The sequence below is a fragment of the Gopherus evgoodei genome, chromosome 8 (assembly GCF_007399415.2).
Source record: "Gopherus evgoodei ecotype Sinaloan lineage chromosome 8, rGopEvg1_v1.p, whole genome shotgun sequence".
Taxonomy (NCBI): Eukaryota; Metazoa; Chordata; order Testudines; family Testudinidae; genus Gopherus; species Gopherus evgoodei.
The window spans coordinates 92,893,990-92,915,407 of NC_044329.1; the positions used below are offsets into that span (position 1 = coordinate 92,893,990).

The 21,418-nt window shown below is 45.0% G+C and overlaps 1 protein-coding gene across 2 annotated transcripts in view; it reads left to right on the top strand.

Annotated features, from left to right (window-relative positions):
• LOC115655863 (protein wntless homolog) overlaps positions 1–21,418 on the top strand; it is a 143,599-nt gene that overhangs the window by 100,497 nt on the left and 21,684 nt on the right. For both annotated transcript variants that reach the window (XM_030571818.1, XM_030571817.1), the window contains one exon: positions 15,084–15,356. In XM_030571818.1, the coding sequence (XP_030427678.1) occupies positions 15,104–15,356 (253 nt within the window). In that variant the 5' untranslated portion in view covers positions 15,084–15,103. The remainder of the gene's footprint in view (positions 1–15,083; positions 15,357–21,418) is intronic.

Here is a 21,418-nt window from a genome sequence, read left to right on the forward strand (position 1 = left end):
CCCAATGCAAACTCTTTTCCCCTTCTGGTCATAACAACCTGATTTACTCTAAACGTCCTGTATCTAGAGACAATGTGGCATATATTAAGATTCTTTTGGGGTGTATTTTTGATTTTGTTTTATACTAATGGCAGTTGGGTGTAAAGAGGGAAAAATTGTTTTCATTTAACAAAATAATGCAAAATTTTTGTAATGCCACAATTTCCATAATCAATTGATACCAGAGCCTGTCTTTTTTTCAGACTTTGGTTTAGGCAGAAGCAGCAAGAATGTTTTCATTTAATGTTAGCTAGTCCTCTCATCCTTTTTTATATGCCACAGATGAGAGTTTCCCTGACATGTTTGCTGCTTTGTATGTAGAGAATGTTTGTTTGTTTGGTGCTTCTAAACACAATCTGGAAGTGATTGCATGCTTCATGAAATGCCCAAATGCTGTGAAAAGCACAACTTTTTTCCTGATTCAGTTTTTCTTCTGCCACTTCCCACTCTGGAAAATAATTCCTACTGTAAAAGCAGCAAAGAATCCTGTGGCACCTTATAGACTAACAGATGTTTTGGAGCATGAGCTTTCGTGGGTGAATACCCACTTCTTCAGATGCATATGGTGGAAATTTCCAGGGGCAGGTATATATATGCTAGCAAGCAAGCTAGAGATAACGAGGTCAGTTCAATCAGGGAGGATGAGGCCATGTTCTAGCAGTTGAGGTGTGAAAACCAAGAGAGGAGAAACTGGTTCTGTAGTTGGCAAGCCATTCACAGTCTTTGTTCAGTCCTGAGCTGATGGTGTCAAATTTGCAGATTCCTACTGTGTATCACAAGACTGCAGGAATATGAACACCCAGCTAGGAATGTGAGAACTGTCATATTTAGAACCCTCTCAAAATCATGGTTGCTAGACTTAGAAAGTTATGGAACAGACTTCCAAGGGGACTAGTGGGGGCAAAAGACATATCTGGCTTCAAGACGAAGCTTGATAAGTTTATGGAGGGGAAGCCTAATTTTTGGCAATTTAATTTGGCAATCGATCTTTGATTATCAGCAGGTAAGTGTGCCCAGTGGTCTATGATGGGATGTTAGATGGTTGGGATCTGAGTTACTACAGAGAATTCTTTCCTGGGTGCTGGCTGGTGAGCCTTGCTCACATGCTCAGGGTTTAACTGATCGCCATATTTGGGGTCAGAAGAAATTTTCCTCCAGGGCAGATTAGCAGAGGCCCTGGAGGTTTTTCGCCTTCCTCTGCAGCCTGGGGCACAGGTCACTTGCTGGAGGATTCTCTGCAGCTTGAGGACTTCAATAACTCAGATATAGGTTAGGGGTTTGTTACAGGAGTAGGTGGGTGAGATTCTGTGGCCTGCACTGTGCAGGAGGTCAGACTAGATGATCATAATGGTCGCTTCTGACCTTAAAGTCTCTGGGAATGATTCCAGTTCCACTTATACCAAAGAACTCAAACCCCTGGAGCTATCTCCAATTATTATAATATCCTGGAAGGGACCTTGAAAGGTCATTGAATCTAGTCCCCTGCCTTCACTAGCAGGACCAATTTTTTGCCCTGATTCCTAAGTGGCCCTCTGAAGGATTGAACTCACAACCCTGGGTTTAGCAGGCCAATGCTCAAACCACTGAGAGATCCATTTTTAAAGTATTTATTTCCCAGGTGACACTAGAAACATGACAGAACTACTTTGACACAAGAATTATTGTTTGTTTGCATTGCAGTGATGTTAGAAATACAGGTTTTGTTTTAAGGGGGGAGGGGGGAAGCTTTTAAACCCCCCCCCCCAAACACATCACATCCTTTGATTCCTACATCCAATACTGAAGGACTTGCTTGGGATTTCATCTGTTTATCTTAAAAGATAAATAAAACAAAGGGAGTGACTCTTTTTTCCCCTCACATTGGTGTAAATCAGGAATAACTCTTATCAAACACAAACAATGAAGAATACTTGTGACACCTTTAGGCCATGTCTACATCTAAAATTTTGCAGTGCTGGTTGTTACAGCTATATTAGTACAGCTGTATAGGGCCAGCGCTGCAGAGTGGCCACACTTACAGCAACCAGCGCTGCAAGTGGTGTTAGATGTGGCCACACTGCAGCGCTGTTGGGCGGCTTCAAGGGAGGGTTCGGGGAACGCGAGAGCAAACCGGGAAAGGAGACCAGCTTCGCCGCGGTTTGCTCTCGCGTTCCCGAACCCCCCTGCAAACCGCAGGGAAGGAGACCTGCTTGCTCGGGGTTCGGGGAACGAGAGAGCAAACCGGGAAAGGAGACCAGCTTCGCCGCGGTTTGCTCTCGCGTTCCCCGAACCCCCCTGCAAACCGCAGGGAAGGAGACCTGCTTGCTCGGGGTTCGGGGAACGCGAGAGCAAACAGGGAAAGGAGACCAGCTTCGCCGCGGTTTGCTCTCGCGTTCCCCGAACCCCTCTGCAAACCGCAGGGAAGGAGACCTGCTTGCTCGGGGTTCGGGGAACGCGAGAGCAAACCGGGAAAGGAGACCAGCTTCGCCGCGGTTTGCTCTCGCGTTCCCCGAACCATCCTGCAAACCGCAGGGAAGGAGACCTGCTTGCTCGGGGTTCGGGGAACGCGAGAGCAAACCGGGAAAGGAGACCAGCTTCGCCGCGGTTTGCTCTCGCGTTCCCCGAACCATCCTGCAAACCGCAGGGAAGGAGACCTGCTTGCTCGGGGTTCGGGGAACGCGAGAGCAAACCGGGAAAGGAGACCAGCTTCGCCGCGGTTTGCTCTCGCGTTCCCGGAACCCCTCTGCAAACCGCAGGGAAGGAGACCTGCTTGCTCGGGGAACGCGAGAGCAAACCGCGGCGAAGCTGGTCTCCTTTCCCGGTTTGCTCTCGCGTTCCCCGAACCACCCTGCAAACCGCAGGGAAGGAGACCTGCTTGCTCGGGGTTCCGGGAACGCGAGAGCAAGCCGGGGAAGGAGACCAGCTTGATTACTAGAGGCTTCCTCCTTCCACGGAGGTCAAGAAAAGCACTGGTAAGTGTTTACATTGGATTACCAGCGCTGGATCCTCTACACCCGAGACAAAACGGGAGTACGGCCAGCGCTGCAAACAGGGAGTTGCAGCGCTGGTGATGCCCTGCAGATGTGTACACCTTCAAAGTTGCAGCGCTGTAACTCCCTCACCAGCGCTGCAACTTTCTGATGTAGACAAGCCCTTAGACTAACCAGTTTATTTGGGCATAAACTTCTGTGGGCTAAAACCTACATCATCAGATGCATGGAGTGGAAAATAGAGTGTGTGTGTGTGTGTGTGTACAGTACATGAAAGATGGGAGTTGTCTTACCAAGGGGTGTGTGTGTCAGTGCTAATGAGAATTCAATTAAAGTGGAAGTGGGCTATTATCAACAGGGGGAAAAATCACTTTGGTAGTGGTAATGAGGCCAATGTAATCAAGGTGGCCCATTTCAAACAGTTGACATGAAGGCATGAGTAACAGCAGGGGGAAGTTTAGTATGGGGAAACTTCACTAGAGAAACTATTGTTTTTCCCATGAAACAGTAGGGAAAAAAAGCATAATGTAGAAAAAGGCCATGGGGTATGAATACAATGGCAATCCAACGTACTTGGGTTTCTATAAGCTATGTACACTACAGCCCTCCCTGCATAACAGGGTTAGGTCCCATCTACCCTTGAGCTCTTTATCAAAGTTGTAATTGTGTGTGTCCTCTGAACTGGTTACAGCTGTAGTGTAATGGGTCTGTATATCTATGACTCGCTCACTGACACATAGGGAAGTCAGGTCAGTTCTGGGGGCTAGGGCAAGGGGGGGTGGGGAACGATGAATGCAGCAGCACTGAATTTCAGTGCTAGAAACTATTAAATCAATGCATGTCTTCCAGATGGTACAGTAGCTTGACGCTCATTGTACTGACCAACTTGCTGCTTTTTTGTTTTTAAAAGTTGTGATCCAGCAGCAAGAGAAGTAAAGCATATTGCTAGGGTAAAAACCTGTAATTCAGTAAATCAGAGCAGGTCATTATCTCATCTGCATGATGAAGTTCATGACCATCTTATTTATCAGCTACTGATTGTGAGTATGTGCTTTACACAGAGACTTGCTCACTGGGACATATTGAAAGGGGATAGGGGCAAAGTAAATTGCCATGACCAATAATATTCAGTTCATCTCTGTTATTGCTGAAGGTACATGGAGCTGAATCCATTTATTCCCTTTCCACCAGCTAATCTTACGTTGATCCCACTCTGCAGTCACACTCATATGTCTGTCTGCTTAGCTAATAAATTGAGCACTTTTTACTTTGCTGCATGGCCCAGTTTCTGCTTAATCTTGAAGGATAAATATTTGTTGGAATATAAGCCTGTTGGGTAACTTATTAATACGGTAGCTGAGCATGGGGACTGTAAATTTTTGAGAAACTTCTCCTTATAGTCTTTCAAGAAACAGTATTTTTATTGGCAATATGCTGATCTTCATTTGATAGGTCTCTCTCTCATACCAACTGAACTCAAAGAGGGAATTTCTATGCATTCTTTTCTCCATTCAACTAATCTGCTGCCATATCTCTTCACAAAGGTGAGAGAGAAGCTATATTCTTCTGATCCCCTATGTTCTTGGGCATAAACTAGGGAAATAGAACCTAAATGGAGCTGTTATAAAGTGGGTGTGTAACTGGTTGGAAAACCATTCCCAGAGAGTAATCATCAGTGGCTCACAGTCAAGCTGGAGAGGCATATAGGAGGGTCACACAGGGATCAGTTCTGTGTAATATCTTCATCAATGGTTTAGAAATGGTATAGAGAGTACACTTATAACATTTGCAAATGATACAAAGCTGGGAGGAGTTGCAAGTGCTTTGGAGGATAGGATTAAAATTCGAAATGATCTGAGGGGTGTGTATGTATATGTGTGTATGTATATAGAATAAAATTCAGTAAGGACAAATGCAAAGTACTCCACTTAAGAAAGAACAATCGGTTGCATCCGTACAAAATGGGGAAATGACTACCTAGGAAGGAGTACTGCAGAAAGCAAACTGGGGGTCATAGTGAATCACAAACTAAAGATGAGTCAACAGTATAAAACTGTTGTGCACACTCAGGGCCGGCTTTAGGCCGATTCAGCCGATTCCCAGGAATCGGGCCCTGTGCCTAAGAGGGCCCCGCGCCGAGAGCCGGAGCCCCGGCCGGAGCGTGGCAAGCGGCCCCGCAGCCCCCCTCTCCCTAGTGGAGCTCTGGGCCCTTTAAATAGCCCCCATAGCCCTGGGATAGTGGGGGGCTCCAGGGGCTATTTAAAGGGCCGGGGTTCCAGCTGCCTCTGCCACCCCATCCTTTAAATAGCCGCCGGAGCCCCGCCGCCCCCATGTATTCTCCAGGGCTCTCACCGCTATTTAAAAGGTCTGGGGCGGGGTAGAAGCAGGGGAGCCCTGGGCCCTTTAAATAACCCCCAGAACCCTGGGATAGCAGGAGGCTTGGGGGCTATTTAAAGGGCCAGGGCTCCAGCTGCCTCTGCTGCACCCCCTGCCCTGCCCCCAGCCAGCTCTACCCCCAGCCAGCTCTGCACTCCATGCCCAAAGCCAGCCCCTGCCAACCCCCCTGCCCTGTCTCCAGCCACCCCCTGCCACACACCCCTGTGGCCCTGCCCAAAACCAGCCAGCCCCCACACACCCCTGCCTGCACCAGCCCTGCACACCCTGCCCACACCTAGCCCCAAACCCCCTGCCTTGTCTCCAGCCAACCCCGCTGCACTCCCCTGCCTGAAGCCAGCCAGTTCTGCACTCGTCTGTCTCCAGCCCTCTCAACCCCTGCTGCATCCCCCTGCAGCCCTGCCTGAAGCCAGCCCACCACACACACACCCCCTGTCTCCAGCCAGCCCTGCACCCCTTGCCCTGCCTGCAGCTAGACCCTACCTCCGGTCAGCCCCTGCCCTGCCTCCAACCAACCCCATGTCCACTGCTGCCCTGCAGTTCCCAGGGCAGTAACCCTGCACACCTACTTCAATGAGGGGGGCAGGGAGCAGCTGGGACCCACACGTGCACACCCACAGGGAGTGGCAGGGACCCACGCATGTGAAATGGCAGTCATTAATAAGCAATCAACAGCATATATGATGCAATGTACATAATATATAATTGTATTATTTATATAGTTATGGAAAGTAAATAATACATGGAAGAAATGAGAGGCTTTTTTTTACATGGGTGTGTTTTGTTTTTTTGTTTGTTTGTTTGTTTTTTAGTCATCCCTGCCAGGGCCCTGCCGAAAATGTTCAAATTGGGCCCCGCACTTCCTAAAGCCGGGCCTGTGCACACAGTAAAAAGCAAACCTCATTCTGGGATGTATTCGCAGCAGTGTTGTAAGCCAAGACATGAGAAGTAATTCTTCTGCTCTAATCCATGCTGAGTAGGCATCAGCTGGAGTGTGGTGCCCAGAAATGGACACACTAAATGTCAGGAAAGATGTGGAAAAATTGGAGAGAGAGAGAGGCCAGAGAAAAGCAGCAAAAATGATTAAGGGTCTAGAAAACCTCTTAAGTGCTGGAATAAATTGCCTAGGGAGGTTAAACATCCATGACGGAGATTCTACAAGAGCAGGTTAGACAAACATCTGTCAGGGATAGTCTAGATCAGAGGTGGGCAAGCTACAGCCTGTGGGCCGCATCCGGCCCATGGGACTGTCCTGTTCTGCCTGGCCCTTCTTGCTCCAAGCTGGGGAGGCTAGCCCCCAACCCCTCCCTGCTGTCATGCCCCCCCCCCCCCCCGGCAGCCTCAGCTTGCCGCACTGGCAGCACTCTGGGCTGCGAGCTCCTGCCGGCCTGCCCCGCCGCTCTAGGCTGCACAGCAGCATTGCTGGCTCTGGCCAGGGGACACAGCTGCCAGTCCTGGTGCTCGGTGGGGGGGCTTGGATAAGGGGCAGGGGGCGATTGGATAGGTGTGGGAGTTCCAGGGGGCCTGTCAGTGGCAGGGGTGTGGATAGGGGTTGGGGCAGTTAGGGACCAGGGAGGTCTGGATGGGGGGGATCCTGGGGGGCAGTTAGGGGCAGGGAGTCCCAGGAGGGGATGTTCAGAGTGGTTGGATGGGTTGGGGGCTCTGATGGGGGACAGCTGAAGTGGGAGGGGGCAGATAAGGGGTGGGGGGCTAGGCTGTTTGGGGAGGGATAGCCTTCCCTACCAAGCCCTCCATACAGTTTCAGAACTCTGATGTGGCCCTCAGGCCAAAAAGTTTGCCCACCTCTTGTCTAGATAATGCTAAGTCCTGCCTTGAGTGCAGGGGACTGGCCTAGATGACCTCTCGAGGTTCCTTCCAGTGCTGTGATTCGATGCAAGATCTTGAATGCTGCAGACCTAATGTGGTGTTGCTGCCTTGGGTTGGGCAGGGAGTTTCTCCACACTATAGGAACATATCTGGATACCTAATTTTGAAGACTTGTAAATCTCTTCTCTCCTCTCCCAGCCCCTGCAGCATATAGGAAACTATCCAGCAGACGTAGGTTGATAGGTGGCTACTACGGTCTGAAGGTTGCATAAGTGTATAGTGTAGCTCTGCAGACTGAGAGCATTCAACTGCAGACAATCATTTTGTGCCTTTTTTTTCCTGGGTTACCTGTGCAGACACCATAGCATGGCAAGCATGGAGCCTGCTCAGCTCACCACTGCTGTTGCGAGCATTGTAAACTCCTCGTGCATTATACTGCAGTATGTGCAGAACCTGGCTAAGAGACGGTAGCATGAGGATGATTGTGAGGACATGGACACAGACGTTCCTGAAAGTATGGGCCGTGGCAGTTGGGACATTGCAGCAGTGGGGCTGATTGATACAGTGGAATGCTGATTCTGGGCCTGGCAAACGAGCACAGACTAATGGGACCACATAATGTTGCAGGTATGGGATGATTCTCAGTGGCTGTAAAACTTTCACCTGCATAAGGCCACTTTCTTTCCTGGAACTCTGAGTTGCTTTCCCCTGCCCTGAAGTGCAGGAATACCAAGATGAGAGCTGCCTGACAGTTGAGAAAGAAGTAGAGATTGCCACGCCTAACTGCTACCAGTCACTCTGGAATCAATTTGGAGTGGGCAAACCTACTGTGGGGACTGGTGTGATTCAAGCAGCCAATGCAATCACTGACATTCTGCTATCCAGAGTAGTGACTTTGGGAAACTTTAGTTCATGGCTTTGTTGCAGTGGGTTTCCCTAAATGTGGTGGGGCGATAGGGATGTGTGTTCCATCTACCTTGGCACCAGGCCACCTTGCCAACCAGTACATAAACTGCAAGGGATACTTCTCAACGGTGCTGCAAGCACTGGTGGATCACAAGGGATGTTTCAGTGACATCAACGTGGGATGGCTGGGAAAGGTGCATGACACTCGTATCGTTAGGAACTCTGGGCTGTTTGAGCAGCTGCAAGAAGGGACTTCCCAGATCAGAAAATTACTGTTGGGAATGTTGAAATGCCAATGGTTATCCGTGGAGGCACAGCCTACTGCTTGCTCCCATGGCTAATGAAGCCATACACAGGCAGTTTGCACAGTAGTAAGGAGCAGTTCAGCTATAGGCTGAGCAAGTGCAGAATGGTGGTAAAATGTGCCTTTGGACATTTAAAAGCTCGCTGGTGCTGTTTGACTAGTTTAGACCTCAGCTCAACCAGTATTCCCATTGTTATTACTGCTTGCTGTGTGCTCCATAATATCTGTGAGAGTAAGGGGGAGACGTTTATGGTGGGATGGGAGGTTGAGGCAAATCACCTGGCTGCTGATTTTGAACAGCCAGACACAAGGGTGATTAGAAGAGCACAAGTAGATGCGCTGCACATCGAAGAGGCTTTGAAAACCAGTTTTGTGACTGGCCAGGCTACAGTGTGACAGTTGTGTGTTTCTTCTTGACGGAAAACCTACCCACTTCATTGTGGGTTTCTTTTTTGAAGGAGATAACTGACAAGGTAGCCTGGGTTGGGTAGGGTGAGGTGAGGGAGGAGGAAAGGACAAGGACACATTTTTTTATTTGTAGTGTGGCTCCAATAAGCACTGTTTGAATGACAGCCTTCTGTTGCTTGGGCCATCCTCTGGAGTGGAGTAGCTGGGTGTCCAGAGGGTGTTTTTGGGCGTCTGGGTGAGGAGGATATGGAACTTGGTGAGGAGGGCAGGTGGTTGTACAGCGGATGCAGTGGCGGTCTGTGCTCTTGTTGGTTTTCCTGCAGCTCCACCAGACTGACCATGTCCATTTGCTCCCCCATTAGCCCCAGCATTGCATCCTGCCTCTTCTCATTGTGCTCACTTAATGCTTTCCTGGACTGTGCCACTGAATGCCTCCATGCATTCAGCTGTGCCTTATCAGTGCAGGAGGACTGCATGAGCTCAGAAAACATGTCATTGTGAATGCATTTTTTGTGTGTGTGTGTTAACCTCGGGGATGGAGATAAGGGGAGCATAGAAACATTTGCATCTGCAATGAGATAAAAAGGGAGAGTAAAATTTAAGACAATACATTTCTAAGAACAAAAGGGAGACTCTCTCTCTTTCACAGTGAATCAAGCAAGTCTCAGCAGACAGCATATGTGCTTTAGGTGCCAGGTCGCATTTTACCTTTTTTATATTGAGTGCTTGCTGGTATGGTGACCCATCACACACAGCTGAGCAACAGAATTCGGTTTCCAGGCAGCCATGGTAAGCCAAAGGGTACACGGATTTGGTTTCTAACACCTTCATAACATGTGGGAATGGTTTCGAACTGCAGCGACCTCCTTTCCCATACCAAGCAATGCCGGTTGGGTTTGCCATTTAAAAAGAGGGGCTGCAGTTTTCTAGTGGATGTGCAGCACACACATCCATTATAAAATCAACCTAACATGGCTAAATTCGAGCTAACCCTATAGTGTAGACCAGGGCTGAGTTGCTAACTGTTGTGAGAAGACATTGTGAAATCTTGTTTGAAGGGCCACAGTGAGATCTCTGGCTCCAGACGCACTGGAAGCAAGTATGACACAACTGTAGAAACTTGAATTAGTGACTACAAAGGCTGGGAGCCTCACAGCCCAAGGACTTTTAAGGTGGCATTCCTAGCAAGCTACAAAGTGCAATAAACCCTTTTGCTCCTGGTTTGTATTGCTCCTGGTTTGTAAAGCCCATCGATCAAAATTTCCTGTGAGTGATGGTGTCTACTAGAGACCTGCTGCCATGAATGGAAGTCACTAGTTAATATTACTACTTCTGGATTATTTTAAGCGCTGGTTTGAAAACTAATTTGGATTAAAATGTGGTAACATGGCTTAACCAACTGGGGTGGATGGAGCCAAACGGTGTCTAATCTCAAGCTCCATCCATTCAGCTGGCTAAACCATGCTGAGGCAATTTAAAAACAACTTGCATTCAAATTTCTCTCTCCAGAAATAAGGCTAAAGGCAAGGAAGGGCTTTGCATGTAAGAGCTAGGAGTGATATGTATTTTAGCTAGATAAAGTAAACTGGGATGTGTGTGGCTTTTTGTTTTTTATGATGCCTCATCCTGGCCTCCCTTCTTATGTTAGAAATCTCCTTGGACAAATACCTAGATATATAATATCTTGTACAACAATATGTCTAATATGAGTTTCCAGCTAGTTTTGTGTCTCAAATAATTACAAGCACAATAAAGAGGCTAGGTTTTGAAAATCTGTAACTGCCTCTTTCTGCTAAAGAAGCTGGAAATGCATAGGTGGCACATTCGCATCTAAGTTCTTCCACTATGCCATGTACCAACTGATACAGTAAAATCACAGCACACCGCTTATAGAATGACTTTTCAGTCCACATTTTCTTTATTCTCTCTGAAGGGCATAAATTGGACAACACTGCCTAATCCAGTGGATAGATGTGCTACGTTCTGCACCTCACTTCCATTGGCCTTCATTAAAAGTGGCCCTCATGGTCACCAGTGGCTACTCATAGATTCATAGACTTTAGGATCAGAAGGGACCAATATGATCATCTAGTCTGACCTTCTGCACAAAGCAGGCTACAGAACCCTACCCATCCACTTCTATAACAAACCCCTAACCTATGTCTGAGTTATTGAAGTCTTCAAATTGTGCTTTGAAGATCTCAAGCAGAGAATCCACCAGCAAGTGACCCATGCCCCGCGCTGCAGAGGAAGGTGAAAAACCTCCAGGGCCTCTGCCAATCTGCCCCGGAGGAAAATTGCCATATTCGGGGTCGGAAAGGAATCCGCTAAACCCTGAGCTTGTGGGCAAGACTCGCCAGCCAGCACTCGGAAAAGAATTCTCTGCAGTAACTCAGATCCCATCCCATCCCATCACAGACCACTGGGCATACTTATCTGCTGATAATCAAAGATCAGTTGCCAAAATTAAGCTATCCCTTCATACCATCCCTTCCATAAACTTATCAAGCTTAGTCTTAAAGCCAGATATGTCTTTTGCCCCCACTACTCCCCTTGGAAGGCTATTCCAGAACTTCGCTCCTCTAATGGTTAGAAACCTTCGTCCAGTTTCAAGTCTAAACTTCCTAGTGTCCAGTTCATACCCATTTGTTCTTGTGTCTACATTGGTACTAAGCTTAAATAATTCCTCTCCCTCCCTAATATTAATCCCTCTGATATATTTATAAAGAGCAAGCATATCCCCCCTCAGCCTTCTTTTGGATAGGCTAAACAAGCCAAGCTCTCTTAGTCTCCTTTCATAAGGCAGGTTTTCCATTCCTTGGATCATCCTAGTAGCGCGTCTCTGAACCTGTTCAAGTTTGAATTCATCCTTCTTAAACATGGGGGACCAGAACTGCACACAGTATTCCAGATGAGGTCCCACCAGTGCCTTATATAACAGTACTAACACCTCATTATCTTTGCTGGAAATACCTCGCTTGATGCATCCTAAAACAGCATTAGCTTTTTCAACGGCCATATCACATTGGTGGCTCATAGTCATCCTGTGATCAACCAATACTCCAAGGTCCTTCTCTTCTGTTGCTTCCAACTGATGTGTCTCCAATGTATATCTAAACTTCTTATTATTAATCCCTAAGTGCATGACCTTGCACTTTTCACTATTAAATTTCATCCTATTACTATTACTCCAGTTTATAAGGTCATCCAGATCTTCCTGTATGATATCCTGGTCCTTCTCTGTGTTAGCAATACCCCCCAGCTTTGTGTCATCCACAAACTTTATTAGCACACTCCCGCTTTGTGTGCCAAGGTCAGTAATAAAAAGGTTAAATAAGATTGGTCCCAAAACTGATCCTTGAGGAACTCCACTAGTAACCTCCTTCCAGCCTGACAGTTCACCCTTCAGTACGACCCGTTGGAGTCTCCCCTTTAACTAGTTCCTTATCCACCTTTCAATTTTCATATTAATCCCCATCTTCTCCAATTTAACTAATAATTCCCCATGTAGAACCGTGTCAAATGCCTTACTGAAATTGAGGTAAATTAGATCTACTGCATTTCCTTTGTCTAAATAATCTGTCACCTTCTCAAAGAAAGCGATCAGGTTGGTTTGGCACGATCTACCTTTAGTAAAAACCATGTTGTAACTTGTCCCAATTATCATTGACCTCAATGTCATTAACTATTTTCTCCTTCAAAATTTTTTCCAAGACCTTACAAACTACAGATGTCAAACTAACAGGCCTATAGTTACTCGGATCACTTTTTTCCCCTTTCTTAAAGATAGGAACTACGTTAGCAATTCTCCAGTCGTACGGTACAACCCCTGAGTTTACTGATTCATTAAAAATTCTTGCTAATGGGCTTGCAATTTCATGCGCCAGTTCCTTTAATATTCTTGGATGAAGATTATCTGGGCCCTCTGATTTTTTCGTCCCATTAAGCTGTTCAAGTTTGGCTTCTACCTCAGATGTGGTAATATCCACCTCCATATCCTCATTCCCATTTGTCATCCTTCCATTATCCCTGAGCTCCTCATTAGCCTTATTAAAGACTGAGGCCAAGTACTTATTTAGATATTGGACCATGCCTAGGTTATCCTTAACCTCCATTCCATCCTCAGTGTTTAGCGGTCCCACTTCTTCTCTCTTTGTTTTCTTCTTATTTATATGGCTATAGAACCTTTTACTATTGGTTTTAATTCCCTTTGCAAGGTCCAACCCTACACAGCTTTTAGCCTTCTCACTTTATCCCTACATGTTCTGACCTCACTAAGGTAGCTTTCCTTGCTAATCTCACCCTTCTTCCACTCCTTGTAGGCTTTCTGCTTTTTCTTAATCACCTCTCTGAGATGCTTGCTCATCCAGCTTGGCCTACAACTCCTGCCTATGGTTTTTTTCCCCCTTTCTTGGGATGCAGGCTTCTGATACTTTAAATCGCAGCTGCAGAAACTAATTCCAGGCCTCCTCCACATTTAGATCCACAAGTTCTTCAGTCCAATCCACTTCCCTAACTAATTTCCTTAATTCTTTAAAGTTAGCCCTTGAAGTCAAAAACCCTAGTCCCAGATCTATTTTTGTTTATCCTTCCATCTAGTTTGAACTGAATTAGCTCATGATCACTTGAACCAAGGTTGTCCCCTACAACCATTTCTTCTATGAGGTCCTCACTAAAACCAAATCTAAAATGGCATCCCCTCTTGTTGATTCTTCAACTACTTGGTGAAGAAATCCATCTGCTATCACATCCAGAAAATCTGAGCCCTATTATTCTTGCTAGCACTTGTCCTCCAGTCTATGTCTGGGAAGTTAGTCTCCCATGATCACGCATTTCCCATTAGTATTTACTTCATTTAAAACATTAAAGAGGTCTCTATCCATGTCCAAATCAGATCCTGGTGGTCTGTAGCACACCCCAAGCACTATCTCAGGGGAGGCTCTAGTAGCTTTCTTTCCCAGTGTGATTTTTGCCCAGACAGACTCTGTCTTGTCTATTCCATCACTTCTTATTTCTTTACAGTTAACCTCATCATTGATGTACAATGCTACTCCACCACCTTTGCCTTTATTTCTGTCTTTCCTAAACAGCACATAGCCTTCAATACCTGTACTCCAGTCATGACTACTGTTCCACTATGTTTCTGTTATCCCTATAATATCCGGTTACACTTTCTGCACCAGTAGCTCTAATTCCTCCATTTTGTTACCTAGGCTCCTCGCATTGGTGTACAGACATCTTAATTTTTGCCGTTTGGCTTCACTGATATTATTTACCCTGTTAGGCACAGACATTCTACCACCAGCATCACCTGTTAGTCAGGTATCTACACTACCCTTCCTCCTTATATCAATTCTTCTGTCCACAGCTGTATCCCCTCTTACTTAGTCTGTTAGTCTATTAAGTGCCACAGGATTCTTTGCCCCTCTTACTTTGTTTTCTTCCCTCTCAAGGTTAAATTCCGGTGTGGAGATCTCCCAACCATCTCCCCCAATTTCCTAGTTTAAAGCTCTCTTAATCAGTTGGGTGAGCCTCCACCTGAGTAAGGAGGGAAATGGACTTCTAGGATGAAGTCCATCCTGAGAGAACTGTCTTCTGTCCATAAATGCTTCCCAATGGCCGTACATCCCCAAAGCCCTCCTTATAGCACCACTGCTTAAGCCATCTGTTGATCGCCATAATCTTGTCACACCTTTGTTGCCCTTCTCTAGGAACCGGCAGAATCCCACTGAAGATCACCTGAGCCTCGATTTCCTTAAGCATCTTCCCCAGTCTGGCATAGTCTCCCTTGATACATTCCAGCGAGAATCTAGCCGTATCATTCGTTCCCACATGAAGGACAATCAACAGATTCTTTCCCACTCCTGCTGGGATCCTTTTCAGCCTCAGGTCCACATCCTGTATCTTAGCACCCGGCAGACAGCACGCCCTTCTGTTCTCCCGATCAGCTCTAGTTACAGGCCTCCACCATGTGGTGCAAAGTGCCACTGGTATGCCTAGTCAGTAGAACAAGGCTAAAACTTCTCACCTAGAAACTTCTTTACTTAACTACTGGGTTGCTTCTTGCGTACTTCAAAAGGATTCCTAAAGTATTTTTAAAAGGCTAATAGCAATGACTGCTCTGATGTAACATGCCTCCTGTACTTTTCTGTGGGGTTGAGGATAATCTGGTTTCATAAACTGTTAGTCATGTAACATGTTAAAGATTCTAAAAATGTGGCTTGTTTCAATTTCAGCTCCAAGTCCCACTACAGCTATGCACTACATGTCAATAAAATGTGTAGATGTACGGAAAAACCACCACAAAACCAAGTGGCTAATGCCTTGGGGACCCAACCAGTGTGAGAAGATCCGAGATCTTGACGAGGCAATGAGCAGACAAATAGAAGCCAATGACATTGTGTTTGCTGTTCACATCCCCCTCCCCAAGAAGGAGATGAGTCCCTGGTTCCAGTTCATACTTGTTATCCTGCAGCTGGACATTGCGTTCAAGAAAAATAATGAGATAAGTATGTCGCTCTCTGTATGTCACGCTGTATGTGTCCCCCAAAATGCTTGATCAGTACAAGAAAACGTTGGGGTGTGTGTGTATTTTAAAATAGTTAAATAAAATGTATTTTGTCTGTATAGACAAAGTTGAGTTACATGGGGTACATACTAACAGTGAGAACATATAAACACTGTTCCCTTTTGAAACCATCATCTTAAGGAGAATTTTAATGTCTTGAAGCTCTGTCAATGTATGTGTTGTTTGCTGTGTATAAAATTTATTTAATCATGGGAAAAATCAAAATATCTCCCAACAATACAAAAGGGAGCAACCCTGGTAAGAGCAATGTCTTCTCCAAATTCCCCTTTGCCAGATCCTACTAAGTAACAAACTGTTTGGGCTTTAACGCTGCTCCCACTGAAGTCCACTGGCAACAATCCACTGACTTAGGCCTTGGCTACACTGGCGCTTTACAGCGCTGCAACTTTCTCACTCGGGGGTGTGAAAAAACACCCCCCTGAGCGCAGCAAGTTACAGCACTGTAAAGCGCCAGTGTAAACAGTACCCCACCGTTGGGAGTGCAGCTCCCAGTGCTGTAAGCTAATCCCCACGGGGAGGTGGAGTACCTGCGGTGCTGGGAGAGCTCCATACCCTAAGTGGAACTAGGATTTGAACCATAAAACAAATGTCACTAATTGTGGTCCACTATCTCCCTCTGCATGGGAGAGTTGTGTGGTGGTGGTGGTTGTTGTTGTTGTTGTGGTGTTCTTTTTTTTTAAGAAAAGTTCCAGAAACCATGTTGGGGTAGTGATGGTAACAAGATGGTGCTATTTTAATCTGACGTGCAGCATTTTACTGGATGGGCTATTAAGCAGCATGCTAGTGCTGGAATGGTCAGTGGAAAGAACAGTTAATTTAAAATTGTGTGAGCTAGGGAGGCCCCTTCTCATTGAAAAATAAATCGTGGGGAAGGGACAGCTCTAGCATGTTAAAGGAAGGAAAGCTAACCTAAGGAACTCTCTTCTTCCTCTCCCTCCCAACAAAGAATGCTGAAGCATAATTCTGATCTGCAATCAGAAATAGCCTTTTTATTTACTCCCTCCCTTGCCAAACCTCAGTTTTGCAAGCACAAATATGGAGTGGATTTTTTTTTTCCCCCCATCTGATTTAAAACAGAAATGATCCCCAGGTGATGTTTAGTCTTACTTTTGTTGAGTGAACATGAATCTATCCTCTCCTTTCTGTTACTGGATGTAGTAGCCTTACACTTTTTGGATGATAACCTGGGCTGGCCCCACCTACAAGGGCTCATTCTGAAAGACTTTGCAATGGTAAAATGCATGGTTGATTTTCATTATGACCCCATTTGGAAGTTGCTCCCCTAAGATCCATATCCAAAATTATTATTATAGTGGTGTTACAAACTAATCAGCAGTGCTCCTAACCAGGCTAAAATCAACTGTATTAAATCTACACTTTTTTTCTTCTAGTGAGCACACATCCTTTGCATTTATAAATTTAGCTTTTCAAGGCTACTGAAATCTGCCTAGGCACAGTCAGAAAACCAGAGACAGATAAGGGGATGTTCATCTCTATTCAAGTGACCCTCTAACTTTATGATGCTTGCCTGAACTGGTGGTCAGCTCACGGCACAAGCCAGGACCTCTTTTTCACTAGTGGTCTGCAAGCTGTTTGAGCTGAACAAAAGTATATTTGCAATAATTCTTTGTACTCAAATTTTCTAGCTGAGTTGGATTATTTTGAGGAATCTGATATTCAGGTTCTGGGAGGAGGTGTGTAGACAGTATTTGTCTAGTGGATGCGGGGCTCCAGTGACAAGGTTGCAGTGATTCATGTTGTTTTTGATACAGGCTTCTCCTCTGACCAGTTCGAGTTCTAAATTTTGCCACGTGAGCCACAGGGCAAGGATAATGGGAGACTGTCATAGTTCTACCACAGTTTATTTAGTATTACTCTGCTCACTAGGCATCGCTGGCTGTTGAGAATAACACAAGTTGGGCATGTATGTCAAACAACTTCAGAACGTGGTCATTGACTAAACAGGGGCTTTCCTGTGGTAGAATGAAATGCTAGTCATGATACTGTGGCCACAAGTGGACTCTGTAAGATGGCTTATTTTGCTCAAAGCAAAACCAACTGAGTAGCCCTAAAATATGCCTTCAGGAGTGATGGTATTACGCCCTTCGGAAGAAAGGAAGGCCTTATTCATGCATATCTTTAGAAACTATTTAGGTCTTTGATAAGGATCCAGATACTTAGAAAAAGCAGTTTGCTCTTATGTTTGTCAACTCGCATGGGAAAGCTGCCTGAGCTTGGCTTTTCTCCTTTTTTAAAAAAAAAAAAACTGCTAACTTCTGGGTCTAAACAGACTATTCCTTTTTAATGCAATGTTTACTCCAATACTGAAAACAAAAAATGCTCTTGCTCAGTTTGACTGACTGTTCTGCAAAAGATGGGGAGCGTGGAGAAATCTGCCAAACAAGTGTGAACTGCTGAAGTGGTTAAAATGGTCTGTATTTGGCTACTGAAATACTCCATGCATAGTTCATTTAATTGGTCAAGCAGGTACGACTGCAAATAGAATTCCAGTCTTATCTTAGTGCACGAAGTCTCATTCACATAAGCTGTATGAAACAAATGCTCTGTGTGAATAACATTGGCCAGTCTCCATCAATAACACAGCTGTTGAAAGAGTTTAGTTACCAGGACGATGGATGACACTCTCTGAGGGAATGTTTGTATGCAGTAATCTGACATTTAGCTAGCTGGCAGCAACCTTGAAAGTGAGAGAGAATTAAGGGGGGAGCATTGCTGGTGATCTTGTTTCTGACCACAAGAAATGGCTTGTTTAAGAGTCACTACAAAAGACTTCTTTTGAAACTAGAAGTGTTACTCTATTACTGTGCAATTAGATCTTATTCTTGTCATTGAGTTGGAGAACACTGGAAACTTTTTGGGAACGGGTCAAATGCCACTCAGCTCATCAGTACTCATTCCACCATGTAACACCTGGTTTCAAACCAACTGTTTCTTGGCTGACCTACAGTACACATGCCTCAACTTAGCCCAGCACTAGCAGGCCATTGCCTGCGCTTATACTTTTCTGAACTTTCATGCATTCTGGCCTTTCATCCTTCAGCAGTAAGTTTGCCTTCAGCACGTAATATTCCAAGTTGGATACACTTTCAACAATGGCTTAAATCCTCTTTCACTTGCTTAATAGGTTTGCATTAGAATCTATCTGTTGTTCTCACAATTTAAGTCCTTCAACTTAAGTTTCCAATCCTCAGTCCTCTCTAGTTTTAAGTAATAGAAATAACTGTCTGCACATCTTGCTGCCACCACCACATTGGTTATAGCTGAATGCTTCGTGAAGGAGAGAGAATGTGCTGTATCACTAGACACAGTATTATTATTATTTATTTATTTTTTGTCTGCTGTACCTTCTTGGACATAGGACTTTCTAGTTTATCAAGCTTCACCTCTTGTACATCATCTGGAAAACTGGGTCATTGTACAGTGATCTATAATAATGAACATTAGCACTCGTCCTCAGACTACTTTATATTTAACCTTTTATGCAGAGAACTGATTTACTTCTGTTCACATTTGGGCTCGGTTTTATTCCCAACTCTTGCTGTAAACTTGGCCAAGTCACATGACAGCTCTGCCTCCATTTCAACGTGTATAAAATGAGAAAAACATTTTGAAATCGGTATATAAAATGTCCTTTATAAGCAGAAGGTGGTGGAAGCATCTTATTACACAGAAAATCAATGGTGTGACTTCAGCTATAACATTCCCTAACTGTCTTGTGAAGGACTTAAACCACTTTCAGCCTAATTTAAAAAAAAAAAGGGGGGAGGGGGATGGAAATGAGGAGATACATTTGAAGTGAATCTTAAAAATCCTGATAGATGCAAATAACTTAAGTTTCCAGTATTGTCAGCATGGAGGAAACAATTACTATCACCACTTCCTTTTTTCTGAAAGAGATCACACCATAGTCCATCTAGCCCTGTATGCTCCTACTGAGATTTGTATGAGCTGGCCCTTTTCTCTTCCTAGGTTGGCTGGCTTGTACTTCCATCCTTTGTTAGCTGTCTGTTAATGCAAAAACTGTCAGTTTTTCCTAGTTGCAAATGTCTTTCCAGGTTGTTTTATTAGTATGTGGCTGGCACAGACCTGTCGTCACTTTGTGAAATTACTTCCCTATTTTTAGACTCTCTTTTGTGAGTGAAGATATCTGTACTAATAACAGTTTAAAGGGAATTGGGTGACAGCTCATAGCAGCTGAATCTCTAGCCTCAAAATCCCAGACATACTGAGATGTGACATGGGGAATGCAAGGAGAGTTAAATAGTCTTTCTTTAGGGCTCTTGTGATCTGAGTTACCTTATGGATGTCCATGAAACTGTAATGGAGAAGTCTGTGACTGGCTGGAAGCCTTAGGGAAACGTGGGAGCAGGAGACAGTCTTCCTTGGCACACTGCCTACTGTATAAACAAGTTTATTTTCTCATTTAGAGAGTGTTTCAGAATAATCCAGTGGGGCAGGTGACATTATTATTCACCACCTCTTGATATTGACAAGTGAGGTGCTATATGAGGATGTGAAATCTGAAATTTCCATACAGCATCCTGTTATGTTGACAATGGAATTGCATAACCACCTTTTCTGTGCACAAGTGTCCTGTGCATCTATGGAAGGTTCATCTAGTCTGAGCATGCAGTGTGGGAAGTGGAAGGGAATCCCTCACAACTAGACATGCTTAATCTGAATCTTAACTATATACGGTAGCCTGGTATAGGTGCCTGGCCAGTCTCATGTTTTGACCCTAAAGAAGGTGGTGGTACCATGTTTGTATGTGACCCCACCCATCTCAGTTTTTTGCAGCCATACATGGTTCTGAAAACTGGAGAGCTCTGTGCAACATGGAGGAACTGAATAACTCATTCCCTGAACATTGATATTTTGACAAGCTGAATATATTTATGGGTACTCAGCAGAAGCTTGCCTATCTCTCTTCCTCACCAACTTCTCTTCCTGAATAAGAAATCCACTCCTGGTCTTTCTCTACCTCAAGTATGGAGAAGATACTACCCCCTCTTCCATTCGTCGCTACCTTTCCCTTTCCAAACATGACTCTTTAATTCCCTTTCATAGGAAGGATGAGTGGCTGTTTCTCAAGCCTTGAAGGTGTTGTCTATTATCCTGGTTCTGATTTATGTTTTGGGGGATGGACTCCTTATTCTCATCCCCAAAAGTACCTGGTGCAATCTTGAATGGACTCTGTTCCCATCCTGCAGCTGTCTGAGCCCAAAGAGCACTCCATGTGGATCTAGAATGGAGGCACCCAAAAGCCAGGAGTAGAGGAGATAAAAGACCACCAGAAGATGGGCCCTTAATGGAATATGAGAGGGCGAGTTGGGTCAGACTTTTGTTTAGAGGTCTTAATATTTCTTGTGACTTCATCTGTCCCTACCCTCTATATTTAAATCCCTCCTTGAAGACCCAATTTTTTGCCATGCTAAATTCTTCATAGGCAACTAACTTATACTAACTAACCCAAGAAGCACAATTTTGACTACCTTTGTACGTTGTACCTTTTTTCCAATGCCCCTTTTGCAGTTCACCTCTAACCTTAAAGTATAAGCGCCTCAGGACAAATATTGTGCCTTACTTCTGTTTAGAAAGCACATACTGTGTATTGGGCACTACAAGAAGCGAGTAGTATGTTGATGGGGAGTCTTTGTTCACTTCTCTGATCTGTCTTGTTGACTCTTGAGGCCTGTATCTGACATCCAGTTTTAAAACCACTCCCTTGTCTTGTGGCCAAACATAGTGGGGTATCTGCTTTTGCTCTAATTTCCATACCATGCTACAGTGTGTTAACTGTGTGTGTGTGTGTGTGTGTTTCCTTTAAATCTGCAAGAACATCAGCAATGTTATCCAGCTGAACAAAAAGTATGAAGGAACAGTTAACTGTCTAAGGATGTTTAGTATAGCCAAACCTTACAAACCTTTCACGGTTAAAGTATTTATCAGAAATTTTATTTT